The sequence below is a fragment of the Mustela lutreola genome, chromosome X (genome assembly GCF_030435805.1).
Source record: "Mustela lutreola isolate mMusLut2 chromosome X, mMusLut2.pri, whole genome shotgun sequence".
NCBI classification, from domain to species: domain Eukaryota; kingdom Metazoa; phylum Chordata; class Mammalia; order Carnivora; family Mustelidae; genus Mustela; species Mustela lutreola.
The window spans coordinates 4,449,646-4,466,952 of NC_081308.1; the positions used below are offsets into that span (position 1 = coordinate 4,449,646).

The 17,307-nt window shown below is 48.3% G+C and overlaps 1 protein-coding gene across 5 annotated transcripts in view; it reads left to right on the forward strand.

Moving 5' to 3' along the window:
* STS (steroid sulfatase) overlaps positions 1-17,307 on the forward strand; it is a 269,624-nt gene that overhangs the window by 100,844 nt on the left and 151,473 nt on the right. For all 5 annotated transcript variants that reach the window (XM_059158704.1, XM_059158708.1, XM_059158705.1 and 2 more), the window contains one exon: positions 2,517-2,654. In XM_059158704.1, the coding sequence (XP_059014687.1) occupies positions 2,517-2,654 (138 nt within the window). The remainder of the gene's footprint in view (positions 1-2,516; positions 2,655-17,307) is intronic.

Below are 17,307 nucleotides of genomic sequence, written 5' to 3' on the forward strand. Positions count from 1 at the left end.
CAAAGTGTTCAGCGGGGTTATATTCTTCTTCGTGCATCAACTCATTGAACGAATTACCATATTCGGAACGATATAATGATATAGAATGATAATTCAGCGGAAATTAGTGTTCACGTCAGATGTCCCCAAGCATGTAGGTGATTTGCTTTGCTGTACTAACACCACAGTCAGTGTCTGCCTGATCCTGATTTATCCTGGGACACAAATCCAAAACAGCCCTCATGCATCTTATTCCTTGGTTCCGAGTGTGACATTTATGTATATGGTGTGGCTTCTGGGATGTTTATTCTAGGAGCTAAAAAATTGAAGACTGAACATACCATAACCTGTAGCATTTGCAGTCAAATAGCAAAAAAATTGTTTTGTAACAGATTTCTCGGGTTCTGCGTTGGCTTTGGGAATCCTCTGTGCCTCCTCCATGGAAAGCTGACTCTGCAGCCTCTGCCCTCCATTTCTGGACCACCGAGGTGAAGGGGCAGCCCCAAAGCAGAGGGCCTGTGCCCACTGGGGCACGACCTGTGTGCCGGGTCGCATGTGCTCATATTCACTTATTCCTGGTGCAAGGGATTTCTGCCGTCCTTATAAAATTTCAATGGCTCTGCTGATCCTGCAGCCATGAGACAGGTCCCCTGCCCTAAATTTGGTTCCCAGATCTCGACTAAGGATGCCACACTAACAGCAAGAGGCGATGAAAAAAACATTAAGAAGGTTAATGGCGCCCATGATGAGGCTTTCTTGGAGGGGAGCAAGGTTGTGCCCCGGCTGGTCTGAAAAGAGCTTGAGAGGGATGAGCAAAGAGGATGATTGACCTTTCACGGTGGGAAGAAGTCCGGGTCGGGCGGAGCATTTCGGCAGGGGCTGCCATAGCTTGAAGGTCCCCACAGCACTGCCGGGGACAGCACCCAAGCTTTCTTCTTAGCTCCCTGGGCGCGCGTCGAATAAGGACCGGCCAGGCTTACGAGCTCTTCCCAGTCAAACATCAGAAGTGGAGTCAGACCCTAATACCGCAGTCAGAGTCCAAGTGCATGCGTTAACTTACGAAGTTCAGCTGGAGTGTACGGCTCTCTGTGGAGATCACAGATGGGGTTCCTCTCCTTTGACCGTCTTTTACTGCTGATGGGACTGCCGACCACAGCGTCCTAATCGGACAGGCCGTATTTCAGCCCCTTCTGTCTCCAAGCAGCTTCTGTTTCTTTCTCATGGAAAATGTAGACATAAACAGAAGTAGGTAGAAAAGTACAGTAAACTTGCACGCATCCCTCATGTGCATGGAACAGCCGTGAAGTCATGCCTACCCTTGTTTAGTCTGTACCCCAGCCTTCCTTCCCTTTGTCCTGTGCGAATTTGAAGAGAAGCAGCTGTCCTAGCATTTTGTCCAGGAGCATTTCAGTAGGCATCTCGACCTTCCCCTCTTGTAGAATTGCATCGAGCCCATCCGCTTAAGTATGTAAGGTTTGTGGGTCTGGCCTTTGGAAGCAGCTTTAACTCTTATCCGGGCTTTTCAACGTCCTAACTTAGTGTGAGCTTCAGCAGGTCACAGTCCTTACAGAGCCCTGTAGTTCCCATTGGAGAAGGGGAGCCTACAGCGTTTACTCCTAGGGTTTCAGGTGTTCTGAATAAGAGAGTGTGTCATAAAGGGGTTCGACAGTAAAGAGCAAAGAGTAGGTGGTCCCTGTTGCTCTTACTGCTTTGGTCGGAACTGTGGTTCTGTTGAAGCGTTGCTGTGGGGGCGCGGTAGTGTATGATCTCAGGTGTGGGGAGGACCATGAGGACAAGAAAAAGGAAGGCGTAAGGAACACTGGTACTCGGAATGGAAAGTTCTACTGTACCTACGAGTAGCTACTGCAGTTATCAAAAGAGGGCGTTCGTCATACAATATTTATAGACATCTTTCTTCATATAAGAACGTTGGGGCACTTGGGTGGCAGAATTGGTCAAGTGTCTGACTCTTGGTTTCGGCTCAGGTCGTGATCTCAGGGGTGAGATGGGGCCCAGCGGCAAGCTCTGTGCTTCCCGTGGAGTCCATCTGGGATTCTGTCCCTCCCTCTTCCCCGTTCCCCGACCCCCACTTTCTCTCACTGTCTCTCAAAAATAAATAAGTAAATCATTGAAAAATAGAAGAACATTGATGGTTTGGTGTTCTGCACAGACTACGAGCAATTGGTACATTTCCTTATGTCCTGAGGACCGTCACACCTTCCTCTCAGCAGGGCATGACCTCAGGGCCTGGTGCTTCCAGAATGCTTTCTCGTGTGTCTGTACAGAACCACTGCATGGTGCCTAGAGTTTCACATGATGGTTATAGGTGACACTGGTGCAGTGACGAGACCTTCTGAGAACCCTGCCGCAGGTGGGCCTTCTGATTGCATGGCGTCCCCCGTGGGGATGAGTGTGGGACTGCTGCCGCGTACGGGAGAATCCCCTTCCCATCTTCAGAGGAGCGGATGACAGCAAGTGATCTCCTTTTCTTGTGTAAAAATGAAACTGTGTAAAAATGGAACATTTCTCTCCTTTAGGGCAGATCTTGGATGTCCTGGAGGAGTTGAAACTGGCTAATAACACGCTCGTCTACTTCACGTCGGACCAAGGAGCCCACGTGGAGGAGGTGAGCACCAAGGGAGAAGTCCACGGAGGCAGTAACGGCATCTATAAAGGTGAGGAATCTGTGAAGGCGGGAAGCGCCAATGTCGGTCAGCTCTGGCTTCCCAGCTCACAGGTTGGGCGCCTTTGCTTGGACCTTTGAGCTTTGACGTTGTCCCGCGGCTCCTTTCCGATATACGGACTTTACTGCACTGCGGGCACTGAACAGGAAAGTGACCCGGTCCCGTTTCCGTTATGGTCCCCACGGAGGTTCAAAGCACAAGTTCTCAGCCGAGACATTAGAATGAGGGCATTTTCACTTAGGGTAAATGCAGCCTCTCTACTGGATAGCTGGTTAAAACAGTAAGCTCGTGTATTAGTTCCCTGTTGCTGCTATAACAAAATAACACAGACTTCTGACTTAACACAGTTTCTTAAAGTTACTCTTCTGGAGGTCGAAAGTCTGAGATGGGTCTCACTGGTTTAAAATCAGGGTGACAGCAGGGCTGTGTCTTTCTGGAGGCTCTGGGGAAGCATCTGTTGTCATGTCTCCTCCAGCTTCTGGAGGACACCTGTGTTCTTTGGCTAATGACCGCTTCTTGCATCTTTAAAGCCAACAATGCAAAAATCTCCAGACCTCCCTTCCTCTCTCTCTGACCTCTGATTCCATAAGGCCGTCTCCTTCACTCGCTCACTGTGACAGATGGCTCCTGAAGGACCGCTGTGTGTCTCTTTGTCCCATCCAGATCGTGCAACTGATTTTCCCATCTCAGGACGCTCATCACCTCCCCAGACTCCCTTTTGTTGTGGACGGTCGCATCGGCACTGGTTCTGGGGAGTGAGAATGTGCCCCTCTTTGGGGGATGATGATTCTCCCCACCTGGGTGTGCAGGAGTGTTTTGGCCTCATGCCTCATTCCTGACACAGCCTCAGATAAGCCACCACCGTGACCAGTCACACTAGTCACTGGGAATATGAGCTAATCCAAAGTAGACCCAACCCAGCTGCTGACCTCCAGATGGCTTGTAGCATGCACACCTGTCTTGGTGAATTCAAGACATACCTGTCTCATTTAGATAAAATGTGACTCTTTTCACAGACTTAGAGGAGAGGCCCAAAGGGGCATATCCGTGCTAAGGGTTAGGACACTCCCCTGAATCTGTGGTGGGTGTGGATTTTTGGTCGGTAGGACAGGTTGAGTGGAGGTGACCGTGGTGAACCATCATGTCCCAGCGGGTGGGGACCACCTCCATCAGACGACACGGGAAAGCAGGTGACTAAAATTTCCCTAATGTAAGGTGAAACAGTCTCTTATATGGGTGTATCAAAGATTCCCAGGGATGCTGGGAATCTGAGTTGATGTCCAAAGATATAAAAGGATAATAAGTAGGATGCTTGGGTCCATTAATTGGTTCGGAAATATTGATGTGGCTGTGCATCTGGCCCTGGGCTTGAGGCATCAATAAATATAAAACATGGTCTGTGCCCTGAAGGAACTCAGGGTTTGCTCGTGGTTGGCTGGGTGCATAGCGGGAAGCCTAGACCACGGAATTTAGGAAGGGCGTCAGTATTTAGGCACAAGAAATAGTGGTGTGTCCGGCCAGGAGAGCATCAGGAGGCCCCGGGACCCTGGAAATGTTTGCCAAGTTGGCAAGGCTGGAGGGAGTTAGCCACAAGAGCGTGCCTCCTGTCTTGTTCTGCTTTTAGCTCTGCCAGTGTTCACGCACTCTGGTCCTGGGTGTGCAAAGAAGCTGGACACGGCTGTATCACAGACAGCGAGGCAGAGAGGCGGGGAGGGGAAGTGTGTCATCTGTCCCAAACGTGCACACCTTGCACTTCTGTTTACCCCTCTCTGCGTGTGTCTGCCATCCTCTTCTGAGGCCTTGGGGGCAGGGACCCTGTTTCCACGTTCAGTTCCTTGGAACCCCAGACAGAAGGATCCCTGCTGAGGGCTGGTCAGGTTGACCCTCAGAGGATGTGCACGCCTCTCCTTTGCCTGCCCCTGTTGGCTCACCAGGGCCCGGCCCCCAAATGCTGTTGGACGTGGGTCAGGTGGACGGACCACTCTGTTTCATCAGCCCAGGATTGACTGGCCCCAGTAGCCGAGCTTTCGGCCAACCCCCCTCCTGCCCCCGCCTTCCATCGTGTCATTTTAGTGTAGGGAGAAGTGGAAACGTGGATTCCTATATGTTAAGATTAGGTGTATGGCCAGATGTGGGTGAGGTTATGGCCTCTGTGGACAGAGTTGTTTGTACCTTATTTTAGTGATGACAGCGTCTCTCAAGGTGGACTTACAGGTTGTGCCTCGTGCTCACGTCCAGCCTTTCATTCACTCTTCCCCCAAAGGACATTCCAAAGTAGGTTAACAGCTGCCAGTGAGACACAGGAATGCGTGGATACAATACTTTGTATCCAATACTTTGGATACAAAGTAATCCGTGATTTCAGAAAGTCACATACATGAGGGCTTAGAGCCTCCATTCACAAAGATGACCAGAGGGCCAGCGGTGGATGGATCTCGGAATGCGATATACATGAGAAGGGAGATCCAATTAGCATTTGACTATGATGGTTGACTCTCTTGAAGGCATCAGTAGGGTCGGTCAGAAAGAGAATGTCAAGGGTCCGGAAGGACGGTCCCAAACCAAAGTCATCGCAGAGCCCGAAAGGCACGTCAGGAGCCTCTGCCCGATTTTCTTTTTTTGGCAGAACCATATTGGGCGTGTGAGCCGTGTTTCGCTATTTTACTTGAGTGCTAGAAATACCTCTAGTACGTGACACTGTATTAATATCTCTGTGGCTAAGCATTATCCCTTTGTCACATTGAGTTGGAGTCAAGCTCACAGCGCAACATTGTTAAAATATGCTGCCCCGAAAGGAAGCTGTGGTTTCCTTCCAGCGGTCGGAGACGATCCGGAGACTCTGGTCGATGTCACGTCTCGTTTTGTAGAGCTGGAAACCCCAGCACCCTTGGACACAGAGGACTCACGCTGTTGAAACTCGCTGGTCAAAAGAGCATCTTTTTTTCTGAGCGGTTAATGATTTTTAGTCTTAATCCAGACCTCTCAGGAAGATCATTAGTGTGTGGGCAAGTGCTTCTACCATTTTACCCAGGCACATCTACGTCCCTGATGAAGTCTGCGGGTGAGTTGGATAGAATGGATACACTTAAATCATCCTTCTCTAGAATTCAACCCCGTCTTCTTTTTAATCATAGGGACAGGAGATCCCTGCGGTCGTCTTCATGTTAAAGAAAAAATAATATGATACGGGTGAGGGAATTGTGACACCATTAATGCTTTCTCTCATGTTTTTTTTAAAGGAAATGTGTCTGCAGCCAGCATGAATCTCCTGGTTGGATTTAGAGAAGGGTAAACTGAGTTGGTCAAAGGCTGTGATGTCAAAGGAAATTGAACGATAGAAGTAGGGTCCAGTGTGGGTTTTGAATACGACGCTAGTGAAATCGTAGCAGTCTTGGAAGCGTCTTCATCCTAACAGCTCCCGATACACGGACTTCTGAGAGCCTCCTAAATCCATTTTCCTCTGACGGTCCACATGTTCTCAATGATTGGGTCGGCCGTATACACCTAGCCATATTCACCTAGTAACAATCCGCTTCCCTCCTGAGATTTCAGGAAGCATGGGCTCCGTTAGTGTTTCTACTTAATCTGACAGGGTTCCCATACTGAGCTGTTAGGATTTTTGCCAAGAGCAAGATAAATAAGTGATCAACAAAAATGCCAGAACGTTTACATTGGCCTGTGACCAACGTATAGCAGTTAAATGTAAGGATTCCAGCAGGGCTGTTGAAATATTAAAAATGTGCACACTGCTCATTTGAGAGTGGGGATTAGGAATCAGGGCTTTGAAGGAACAGAGGATTTACGATCTCTGTGCGAATTTGTATTGTCTCTGGGACACAGAGGTCATGGCTCTCCCGTTTGTGAACCTGCACCCTGGGAAAGGGTTGGGTCTGTGGTGAAGTAATCCTCACAAGGCTGTCTTGCTTCTGCACCCTCACCGGGACCAGGGCTCAAGACAATCGTCCCATAAACAGAGGTTCTCTTGTGGAGGGAGCAGCTGGCCCCAGGCTACGTCACCTCGTGTCTAAGTCAACATCTGAAGCCCATAGAGCCCTTCTTGTAGTGATAGGCGTAAGCAAAGTCTTGGAGCCCAGGCGTCGCTTTTCCTCCTCCACTGACCTGCCTCTCCAAGGTGGAGACCTCTGGGGCTCTTTCCTGAGTCCCCTCACTTCCTTACTTACACACTCACACTCTATGATCGCATCCTAAGGCATGACCTCAAGTGCCATTTGGAGTGCTGGTGACCCCCACAGCCAGCCTTGACCTTTGCTGGAAACCCCGGACTCCTCCATCTGGCTGCCCACATGACGTGGGATATGGGTGACATGGGACAGGATATAAACACATCCTAACGAGCAAATCTGCTCTAGAGATCTCCTTCCCCAAGACCACGTGTCTCATGGGCTAATCTATCTCATTGATTTGGACCTGTCTTCACTCAGTGATCCAACCCCCTGGGTTCTTGGAACTCCCAAAGCCTCTTTCCGTGACCTTCTCTGTACCTCAGACTCCAACAGCATGTCCTATAAACTTAATCTTCTAAGCATACCTGCCATCGACCCCGTTGTCTCACCACCAACCATTACAGCCTCCTCCAGGCCAGCAGCACCGCCTGGTCATTGGCCCAGATGGTCTGCCTGGTGCTTCTTTGTTGTCGATTCACGCCCCCCCCCCCCCGGCACTGGCTGAACTTTAGTACGCGTGCACGGTCACTGTACTGTGTTGAGTCTCCTAGGGCGGCCACAAAGTGGATGGCTTCCAAGCAGCGAGTTACTTTCTCTCTCTCTCTCACTTCCGGACGCCAGAAGTCCTAAATCAGGGGTCAGCGGCACCATGCTCCTTCTGAAGGCTTTACTGGAGAATCTCTCCTTGCCTTCTGGTGGTCTCTGGCAGGCTTTGGCTTTCCTTTGCCTGTGGACACATCACTCCAATCTCTGCCTTCTCTGTTTGTTGAGGCTTTTCCTCCTTTCTTAAAACACTCTATCCCCACGCTCAGAGCAAAGTGTGAAGTCTGCATCTTGATGATACACAGGACCGACACGACCCAGAGCTGCTTTATCTTCCTCGTGACTTTCTGGTTTTTTTCTGGGGTCCCCCAAGATTTTAAGCTTGTTTCCACCTTAGGGCCTTTCCACTGGCAGTTCCTTCTGTGGGAGGCTCATCTCTTGGTCTTTACATGGATTGGCTCGTTCGTCCCCACGATGCCTCTGTGAGACCCCTCTGGGTCCCTCAGCCAGAACCCAGCACACCCCCTTAGTATACTTGATTGCATGTCTGGTATGCTGTCTGTTTATGATTTATGTGCTCGTGATCTGTCTCCCTCCTTATAAGGTAGATCCCACGGGAGCGGAGATCTGGGGTGCCTTATTCACGTGTCTGTGTCTTTGCTGCAAGAACCACCTGGTAGGTGTTCCGTAGACACTTGCTGAACGAAGAGTGGAGATGTCCCAGATTTCTCTTCCTTCGACTGCGGGTACCAGACCTGAGTATCTCCCCGCCTTTCTCCTAAAATACCCTCCTTTCTCAGGAACCAGAATAACTTCCCTAAGATTTTCTTACAGTCAAGTTGAGAGTTTTCAGCCTCTTTTTCAGAGCAGAGAGCTCCCTGTAGTGTCAGGAAGAGAACAGTTTAGACAAGCTCTGGCTTCATTTCCATTCCTCTCTCCAGTCAAGGTCACCCTGAAGGAGGCTTTCCCCCGCCTCCCTTTTACTCTGCCTAAAGGCAAGGAATAAATGTCAATGGAACGGATAAATTAACTCTATGGACGGCCTCTGCGGAAGCGTGGGGGTGCTGGAAATTCTGTTTTCCTGAGCTGTTCACAAACATAGACTTTCCGCACATGCAGGAGAAGATTTTCCAAATTCCCGGACGCCGGCGTCTGAGGCCCTGACACCCCTGGCCTGTCTCCTTGACCTTGAGTGCGGATTCCAACAACCAGTTGGGCTCCTGCCTGTACGGCTTATGAGCTGCTTCTTACACTCCCTGAATTTGGCGTGCCGTGTCCTCATGCAGCAACACAACCTTCAGAGAACCGTTGCTGCTTTTGTTGGAGAACAACAACAAAAGTCAACAGCAACAGGGTTTGGGAGTTTATTAGAAGGTGGTTATGTAACGTGCAGGTTCTGACTTCAGATTCCGACAGATATTTTCATCAGCTTCCCCAGAGTAGGCAAAGCGGCCCCCGTCTTGCTGGTGTGGGTGTTTATTGTGCCGGGAGGCATCCGCAGCCTTTTCACCTCTGAAAGAGGATCGCCCGCGGTCTTCGTTTCTGAATGCGCTCGTTCCGTTCCATTCCGGTAACCAGCACTCATTTATCGACTCCGTACCGTACGCCAGGCAGGGGGCTCGCGTCTAGGGCGTGAAGGCCAAGGAGATGGGCTCCCTGAGCTCTTGTAGCTCATGTGCTAATGTTGAGATGCACATCTACAGAGATAGTTTCAGAGTAATAGACTGCGAAGGGAACTCTCAGGAACCAGCAGTTAGAGGTAGTCAGCTTAACCTGGACTTCTGAGACCCTCCCAGGGGGAGATGACCTTCTGCAGGCTGGTGCGTTGAAGTGTCGGCAAGGAGAGGAAAAGTGAGCAATTTGCTCTAGACGGGAGGGAGATGCTTACGGTTAGCCCAAGAGCAGCTACGTGTTGCTAGAGGTGGAAGAGTAAACCGGGAGTGTTGGGTGATGTGGCCCCTGAGGTCCCCCACATCCAAGTCACATGTCCAGTAGGAACGTGTTAGAAATAACCATTGCCATTCGGGTAGTAAAAATTGCATGAGAAGAATATCACATCACCCGAATCCAGTATAAGGACAGGGTAGAGGTGTGCGAGTAAGGGTAAACTGAGGAATGACTGAGTGTCGGTCCCTCCTCTTTAGACCTGGAGGAATAGGGCTGTTGTTAGAGGACGATCATGAAGAAATTTGGTGAGGATTAACAACTCAGTGCCTGTAAAGTGCTGGCAGATGCGCTCAGTGCGTGCAAGGGGTTCCTGTCATCCACAAAGGCACAGTATCTGTGACAACGTAAGTGTCATTTACGCACTTCTATAGCTGCAGGAACTACAACAGTGCCTCATGGTTTCAGAAGTTACTTCTGACTGAGTGCATAAGTGGAAAAACAAACACTTGAGCTTGGGTTTGAAGGACACATACTTCATGAAGTGAAGTACATGAAGACGGATCTGGAAGACCTTGGTAACTCCAGGGCTGGTGGTGGTTGATTGGAGAGAAGGCAAGACATCCATGATGTGTCCTGTGTTTTCGGCTTGAGTGGTTGCGTAGACGGATGGAGGATCTCTTGATGAATTAAGACTCATGGGCAGAGACCCATAGTGGGTTGGCAGGTGGGGAGGTGTATGAGATTGTTTGGTGCAAGAGGACAGTCAAGGACCATGCCCTGAGGAACTCTTCCCTAAAGGGTGAGGTGGACAATGACGATACCGTAAAGGCAATGTTGACAGAGTGGTTTGGGACCTAAGAAGAGAACGAGGAGACGATGAGATTCAGGGAACAGCATGAATGGTGTACGGCGCTACAAAGGCCAGTAAGATGGGGACACATGTCCATTGCATTCATTACCACATGGTGCTCACAAGTATACTTTTAGTGGAGAGGTGGGGGGCAGAAGCCAGATGGATGGAAAGGGGGGGGGTGAGGGGGAAAAGTCCTCACATTCTTTTGAGAAATTTGTCTGTGCCTGGAGGCAGGCTGTTGTAAGCAGGACTTGGTCATGGGAAAGGTTGGAGCCTGTGTGATGATCCGGGGTGAACTTTCATAGAGAGCTAACACAAGGCATCCCTGAGAAGGTCAACTTCCTAAGAAGATTGAGATTTATGGAAAACAGATCCATTTTTCATTGATGCCTGGTGTCTTCCTGAGGAGGTGTCAACTTGTGTCAGAGTTTATGTGAGAGGTGGAGTTTGGGCAAGGATATGACGGGCAATGGTGCACTGCATGATCAGAGCCGGTCATCAGAAACGTAGACAGGACAAGGTTAGCAAGCACCCTGAACATTGCAGTGCCATGATGTGGCATGATTGGGACTGTCTCCCTAAGCAGGGAAGAGACCTGCAGAATGCTTAGCATCTTAGTCCCATGATAGAAGGATTTCATGAGCTGCTTTCATTTGGCAGAACTTATGGCTGTAGATACCATGAAGTAAAATACGGCAGCTTGGGCCCATGGTTACAGAACCCATATCAGGTGGTGAGATTCATGGCTGGATGATGCGTGTTGGATTTACTCACTTTTGAGCCAGAGCAGATGGAAGTGATGTGGTCTAGCACGGTCAGTGCAGAAGAAGGCTAAGGCTGCACGGCAGCAAAGTGCTGGGAAAGATATGTCATGGTATAAAAACCAAGGTCTGGGCGGGTGGAGTTGAGAAATTTCGTGGTAATGAGCTCCTTTTCCTGGATGACACGTGGTGTGAGGTTCTCTTCTGAGTGTGGTAAAACTCTGGAGGAGAGAACGTTTGGAATGCAGTTGATGAGAGAAGTGAAAAGTCCTAGCAATATTAACGGACAAACAAGTGATTCATCCATTATTTCATTCATTCAAGATATAGATTGGCCACTAAAATTTGGAAAGGATGATGCTGTGGACGTCTATTGAGTAAGGACTGAATTAGACAGTTTGTTTTCAAGATTGTGGTCCTGCTGGGATGATGAGAGGTGCACAAAATTGGTCATCATGCTTGTCAGGCATCCCATCAACAAACAACTGGAAATACCACAAGGAGATGGACAGTAGGAAAATGTCACCTGCAGTGGTGGTTGTAGGAGGCTTAATTCAGTAGAAGGGGCATCATGTTGTCCAGGCTTTCAAGGATGTGTAGCATCATTTGGGGTTTGGGAGACATCCGGGAAAGCAGACATCCAGACATAGAACTTTCTAGAAGGCTAGACAGGTTGAGCTGTTTCCTGGGGCACTAACGTGAGACTTAGCTGAACCAAGGTGTGATGTGGTTCACTTTACATTTTCGGCCAAGATAGGTGCTTTAGTTTTCTTCTCGCGGGAGAAACAAAGAAGGTGTTCAGTTGAGTGAGTGACGAAACGCATTGTTCAAAGAAGCCTCTTTGACATTTCCTCTCAATACTGTAGGATTTACCATGGCGGAATAAGGTTGGTTGATGCACTCACTGGACCGCACAACCTAAATTCAGGGCTTAGCCAGCTGTGACGTTAGGGTTCCACAAATGGAGCGTGAAGCCTGATTTTGTGAATAAAGTTTTATTGAAACACAGCCACACTCATTCCTTGATGTGATGCCTCAAGATAGGACACCAGAGATGAGTGTTGGGAAACGAGTTACACAGCACTTGAGAGATGTTGACCAACACCTACACAGATGACATAGCAGATGGATGTCATGTTCCTGAAGGAGTTCCTCTTAACTTTTCAAAGTGTGTCAGTTCATTTTAAGGGTGTTTTCCAGTGTTTTACCCCTCCTTGGAGCACAGACATCCGGACACTGTTCGGTCTTTATTTTGCCCTCAGCATAGGTTGATAGAATGCAGATCCTTATCCTATCATCTCTCACGACTGGGTTGGATTAATGAAGGAGAGAGTAAAGTATAGCCTCTTGGGTGAGAAAGCGTTGAATGCAGACGGCACCCTTCCTACACATCCCTGAGGCTCACATCCATCCAGAGAAGCCGTGTTGTGCAGACAGGGAGATGCCCAACAGGAGAAAAATGGCCACAAGAGCATTGCCTAAAGCTCTATGCCCAGATCCAGCACAAGAATGAGTGGCATATGCTCTCGCCACTGGAAGTGATTTGACCTGACAGGTGACGGCATTAGAAAGGACAGAAATCGAAGCCTGTCTCATAGGAAATGTAGAATTTTCTCTGCACTTGCCTGGAGAGACTGATGGGCTCAGCCTTCCTACCTCGGTGACTTCTCATCATGGCAAAGCGCCATCTAGATGTGAGACGGGTGACTTTGACAATTATCTGACAATTCCTTGGTCAGATTTTAAATTTAGACTTTGCTCCTTTTCTCTGCTCACCCATTTTCAGGGGAAAAAAAAAAAATCCAGATTTCTTACCGGGTTGGTCTTTTTTTGTCCTATAAGCTGCTTCCAACTTTCCTGTGCCTAATTCTCCCTCACAGCCCAAATCAAGCCTCTGTTGAGTCAGGGCCGGCATTCTGAGGGAGCCCCCCTGCGCTGTTGACTCCCGGTCAGAAGGATCTGTGAGCTGTCCTTGAGAACGTGGCGTTTCCGGGGAGTGAGATCCGTGTCTGTACAGCGTTGCGTTCCCTGTGGGATTCTGAGAATCAGGAAAAGCTAGGGTTTGGGAGCCCCGATTCTGGAGCTGGAGCTGGTGCTGTTGCTTACTTGCCCCATCAGCTTGGGCAGAGATTTGCCAGCTGTGAGACGGGGGACCTGTGTGGCCGAGGGCAGTGGGGAGGGAATGAGTTAACATCTGCCAGGAGCTTGAATTGTTCCTGGAACCCAGGGCACTCCATCATGACTCCTGGTCGTTGTAACTCATTGCTTCATAAATCACGGCGCTCGGCGTTGGAGCGTCTGTGAGCAGTTCCCGGGAAGGGAGCAGTGTGTGCTGTCCTTTTTAAGCCCGCTGGGTGCCTCTGGCACACGGCCCTTCTCAGGGAACACGGCAGGAGGAATGCGTCTCCGAGTTCCACCATCTGACGAGTAAGGATATTTGCTCATGAACACATGCCTGGAAATGTGTGATCATACTTTATCAAACATGTTGTTCCCTGGGGAGAGTGCGCACGGATGTGTTTATCATCTGCTAAAAAATTGTTAAGTATTTTCTTCTTTTACCATTCTTGTAAAAAACACTCCTTTTACAGCTTTCGAAAGTTGGGCGAGATTCTGTTTATTGATCTATGTCTCTGGTTTCTGAATATAAATTCGGAAGTGTACGATGTGAGACTTAGGGGTCCGTATTTTCCCGACAGTGTAATAGCTCATCCGGACTAGGAGGGTGTGTCTTCCGAAAAATAGTTGGGGGTGACAGGGTCCCTGGTCCTGGCATCTTGTACATGCACGGGCTCGGGGGGGGGGGGGGGTGCTGGGTTTGGGGGTTGCACCCCACGGGCTGCCAAGGAAGTCTCATGCCTTCCTCAAGGGTGCTTTGAGCATCATACCTGAGCACAGGTAAGCCCCTTCCCTGCACCCACATGGAGCTCTTGCTGTCGGGGAGCTGTTTGTGGCTTGGAACTCTCTAGGGCATCTTGAATGTCTGTCAGGGTGTGATCTCTCGAGGTCTTTGGTGGAGTGTTGTTTTGTTGACAAAGCAGTTCTATGTCTCAGAGATGTTGATGCCATCACCTAGAGGTCTAAGATCTCAGCAAAGCTCCTAGAGCAGAACAGATCCCTGATGTTTGAGTCCTGATAGATGCGTGCCTTCAATGAGCCTGCGGATTTCTATGGCAGTGTCTGCGTTTTGTGTGTGTGTGTGTGTGTGTGTGTGTACGCATGCCTAGAGAAGAGGAAAGGCCTTTGTAGAAATGGTAACAGAGATGCAAAAACTATGGTAAGACTGAGTCTCATTTATGAAGGAAAAGCAAGTATTTCCATTGCTGGTTTTTTCAGCTTTTCTAAAGTATAAGTAATAAAAATTGTACACATTTAAGATACACGATTTGATGTTGGAGTGTATGTATGCATTGTGAAATGATCGCCACAGTCACGGTAGTTAATTTAACGAACACTTCACAAGTTACCATTTTTGTCTCTTCTTTTGTTGTTGTGCTGAGAACACTTGAGACATATGTTCTCAACTCCTGTCATGTATACAATGACACAGTGTAGCGTGTTTAACTGCAGTCATCTTGTTACACATTAGGTCCCAGAACTGATTCATCTTGCATAACTGAAACTTTGTATCCTTTGACCAGTATACACCCCCCCCCCCCCAGTTTCCCAGGCCCCTGCCGGTGGCAGCCGCCAGTCTACTCTCTGCTCCCGATTAGCAGTGTTCATCGTTCTGTGTCTGGTAAAAAAAAACAAAAAACAACAACAACAAAACAGAACTTCCATTTGGTCCCACAGTCCCAGTTCCGGGTACGTGTCCAAAGGGAATGAAGTCAGAATCCTGAAGAGATGTCTGTGCCCCGTGTTCATGGCAGTCCTAGTCTAAGACAGGGGAGCTCTAGCCAAGAAGGGGAAGTTTGGCCCATCTCAGTCCCACTCACGTGTGGATTTGTCACTGCTGTCCCTTTACTGTCACCCGGGGAGCCCTGGGAGATTGTCCTCGGACACTGCCTTTTTCCTTATGGAAGATGCATCTGTTGACTGCTGAGAAGGTAAAAGAAGGTGCTCAGTGTCCCTGTTTTTTCTTAAGACTTTGGTTTAGAGTTGTCTTTTCGCACTTCTAAATCCAGCCCACCTGTGGTCTTCTTCCAGCGGTACACAGGCGAGCCAGCGCCGACTGTCTCCTGCAGCAGAGGTGAGGGGGGATTGAGGAATCGTGCAAATGCACAGACCCCAGCGCGGCACCAAGCTGGATTTGTATGTGTGCCCTGACTCACCGGATCAGTGACCTTCAGTCCGTAACTCTGCTCAGCCCCCTCAGGAGCAGGGATGGGTAGCCCCCATCTAGAAATTGGTCAGTGACGGTAGCACCACCCTGCGGGGTAGGTGTAATGATTTAATGAGATGAGACGCATATCATAGGCCATCCAACTTTGCTTCTATAGATGGGAAGACATAGTAGGGCCCTTGGGAGGTGGATGTAAGGATTTAGTGAATGAAATGCATATCCTGCTACATATCCCATAGTAGGTGATCAGTTAAACGTGAGCCATTAGAAACAGTACATATGGGGCACCCGGGTGGCTCAGACAGTAAAGTCAATGACTTTGGCTCAGGTCTTGGAATCAAGACCCGCATTCGAGTCCCGGCTCAGCCCCGAGTCTGCTTGTCCCTTTCCCTGTGCCCCTGTCCACCACTTGCTCTCGCTCTCAAATAAATAAATAAAATCTTTTAAAAAATGAAACAAACACTGTGTATAAAGCCCTGTGAAGTAATTCATATCGTTTTCCCTGAGGGCATGTGGAGGATGCCAAGTACTTAGTCAACTGGGGGAACACACAAATACCATCTCTGTTTAGGATAGCTTGTACTTTGGAATCCGTACAGGTTCACAGAATCACAGAGATATGAAAGGTAGCTACGGCTTCCCCTGCACCCAGCTTCCTGCAGTGTTAACTCTCTGCATAACCACGATTACTTATCCAGAGACTAACCTTGGAACATCGCCTTTAACTGAGCTACACGTTGTCCACGAATGCACTCTTTCATTTCAGGATCCCATCTGCAACACCACCTTCTACCCGGATGATACATTCTTAAAGGATTCTTTTTCATGATTGTGGTATTTGGGTCTACCTTCCGATTTATTTATGTTAACCAGTGGGACAATAAATATAAATATCTTTATGTTATATAGCAAACTTCCTTTGTTGTTCATAAATTTAGAGGTGAGGTTCCATGAACTTGATCTAGTAGAAGGATAGTCAGTGGCGTGCTTTATCAGCTTGATCCTGCAGAATAATACCCATCTGAAAATTATATGAGGTACATCTAGAAGGACAGTCATGTGCATCTAGAAAGATACACAAGAACATATTCATCTCATAGAAGCATAAACACATGAAAATATTCTGAACTTGATCCCACGGGTGGATAAACAAAAATTCTATGAGATGAATCTAGAAGGATAGTCAGCAAATATTCTATGAGTTTGAACTTGAAGAAGACTCAGAGTTAAGTCTATGAGTTTGACCTCGTAGAATAGATTTTTTTTTAAATTCCATGAGCTTAATCTAGTAGAATAATGGGTGAAAATTTCATGAGGTTCATCTGGTAAAAGGAAAGCATGTGTATCTCCTATGAGTTAAATCATACAGAAGGATAAATATGAAAAATCTATGAGTTTGATCCAGTAGGACAAGCAAGTGAAAATACCATCCGGTTCATCTAGTAGAAAGATTGCATGTGCATAATCTTTGATTGATCTCAAAGAATAAACAGATGGTAGTCTTTGCTCTTGATCTACTAGATGAATAAGCAAGTTTAAATCCTGTGAGCTTGACCCAGTAGGAAGACACATAGATGAAAGTCTGTGACCTTGATCTAGGAGAGGGATAAGCAAATTTAGATCCTGTGAGCTTGACCCCTATAGGAGGACACATAGATGAAAGTCCATGACCTTGATCTAGGAGAGGGATAAGCAAGTTTAAATCCTGTGAACCTGACCTAGTAGGAGGACACATAGATGAAAGTCCATGACCTTGATCTAGGAGAGGGATAAGCAAGTTTAAATCCTGTGAACCTGACCTAGTAGGAGGACATGTAGATGAAAGTCTGTGACCTTGATCTAGGAGAGGGATAAGCAAGTTTAAATCCTGTGAGCTTGGCCCAGTAGGAGGACAGGTAGATGAAAGTCTGTGAGCTTAATCTAGGAGAGGGATAAGCAAGTTTAAATCCTGTGAGCTTGACCTAGTAGGAGGATACATAGGTGAAAGTCTATGAGCCTGATCTAGTAGAGGGATAAGGAAATTTAAATCCTGTGAGCATGATCTAGTGGAGGGATAAGCAAGTTTAAATCCCGTGAGCTTGACCCAGTAGGAGGACACGTAGATGAAAGTCTGTGAGTCTGATCTGGTAGA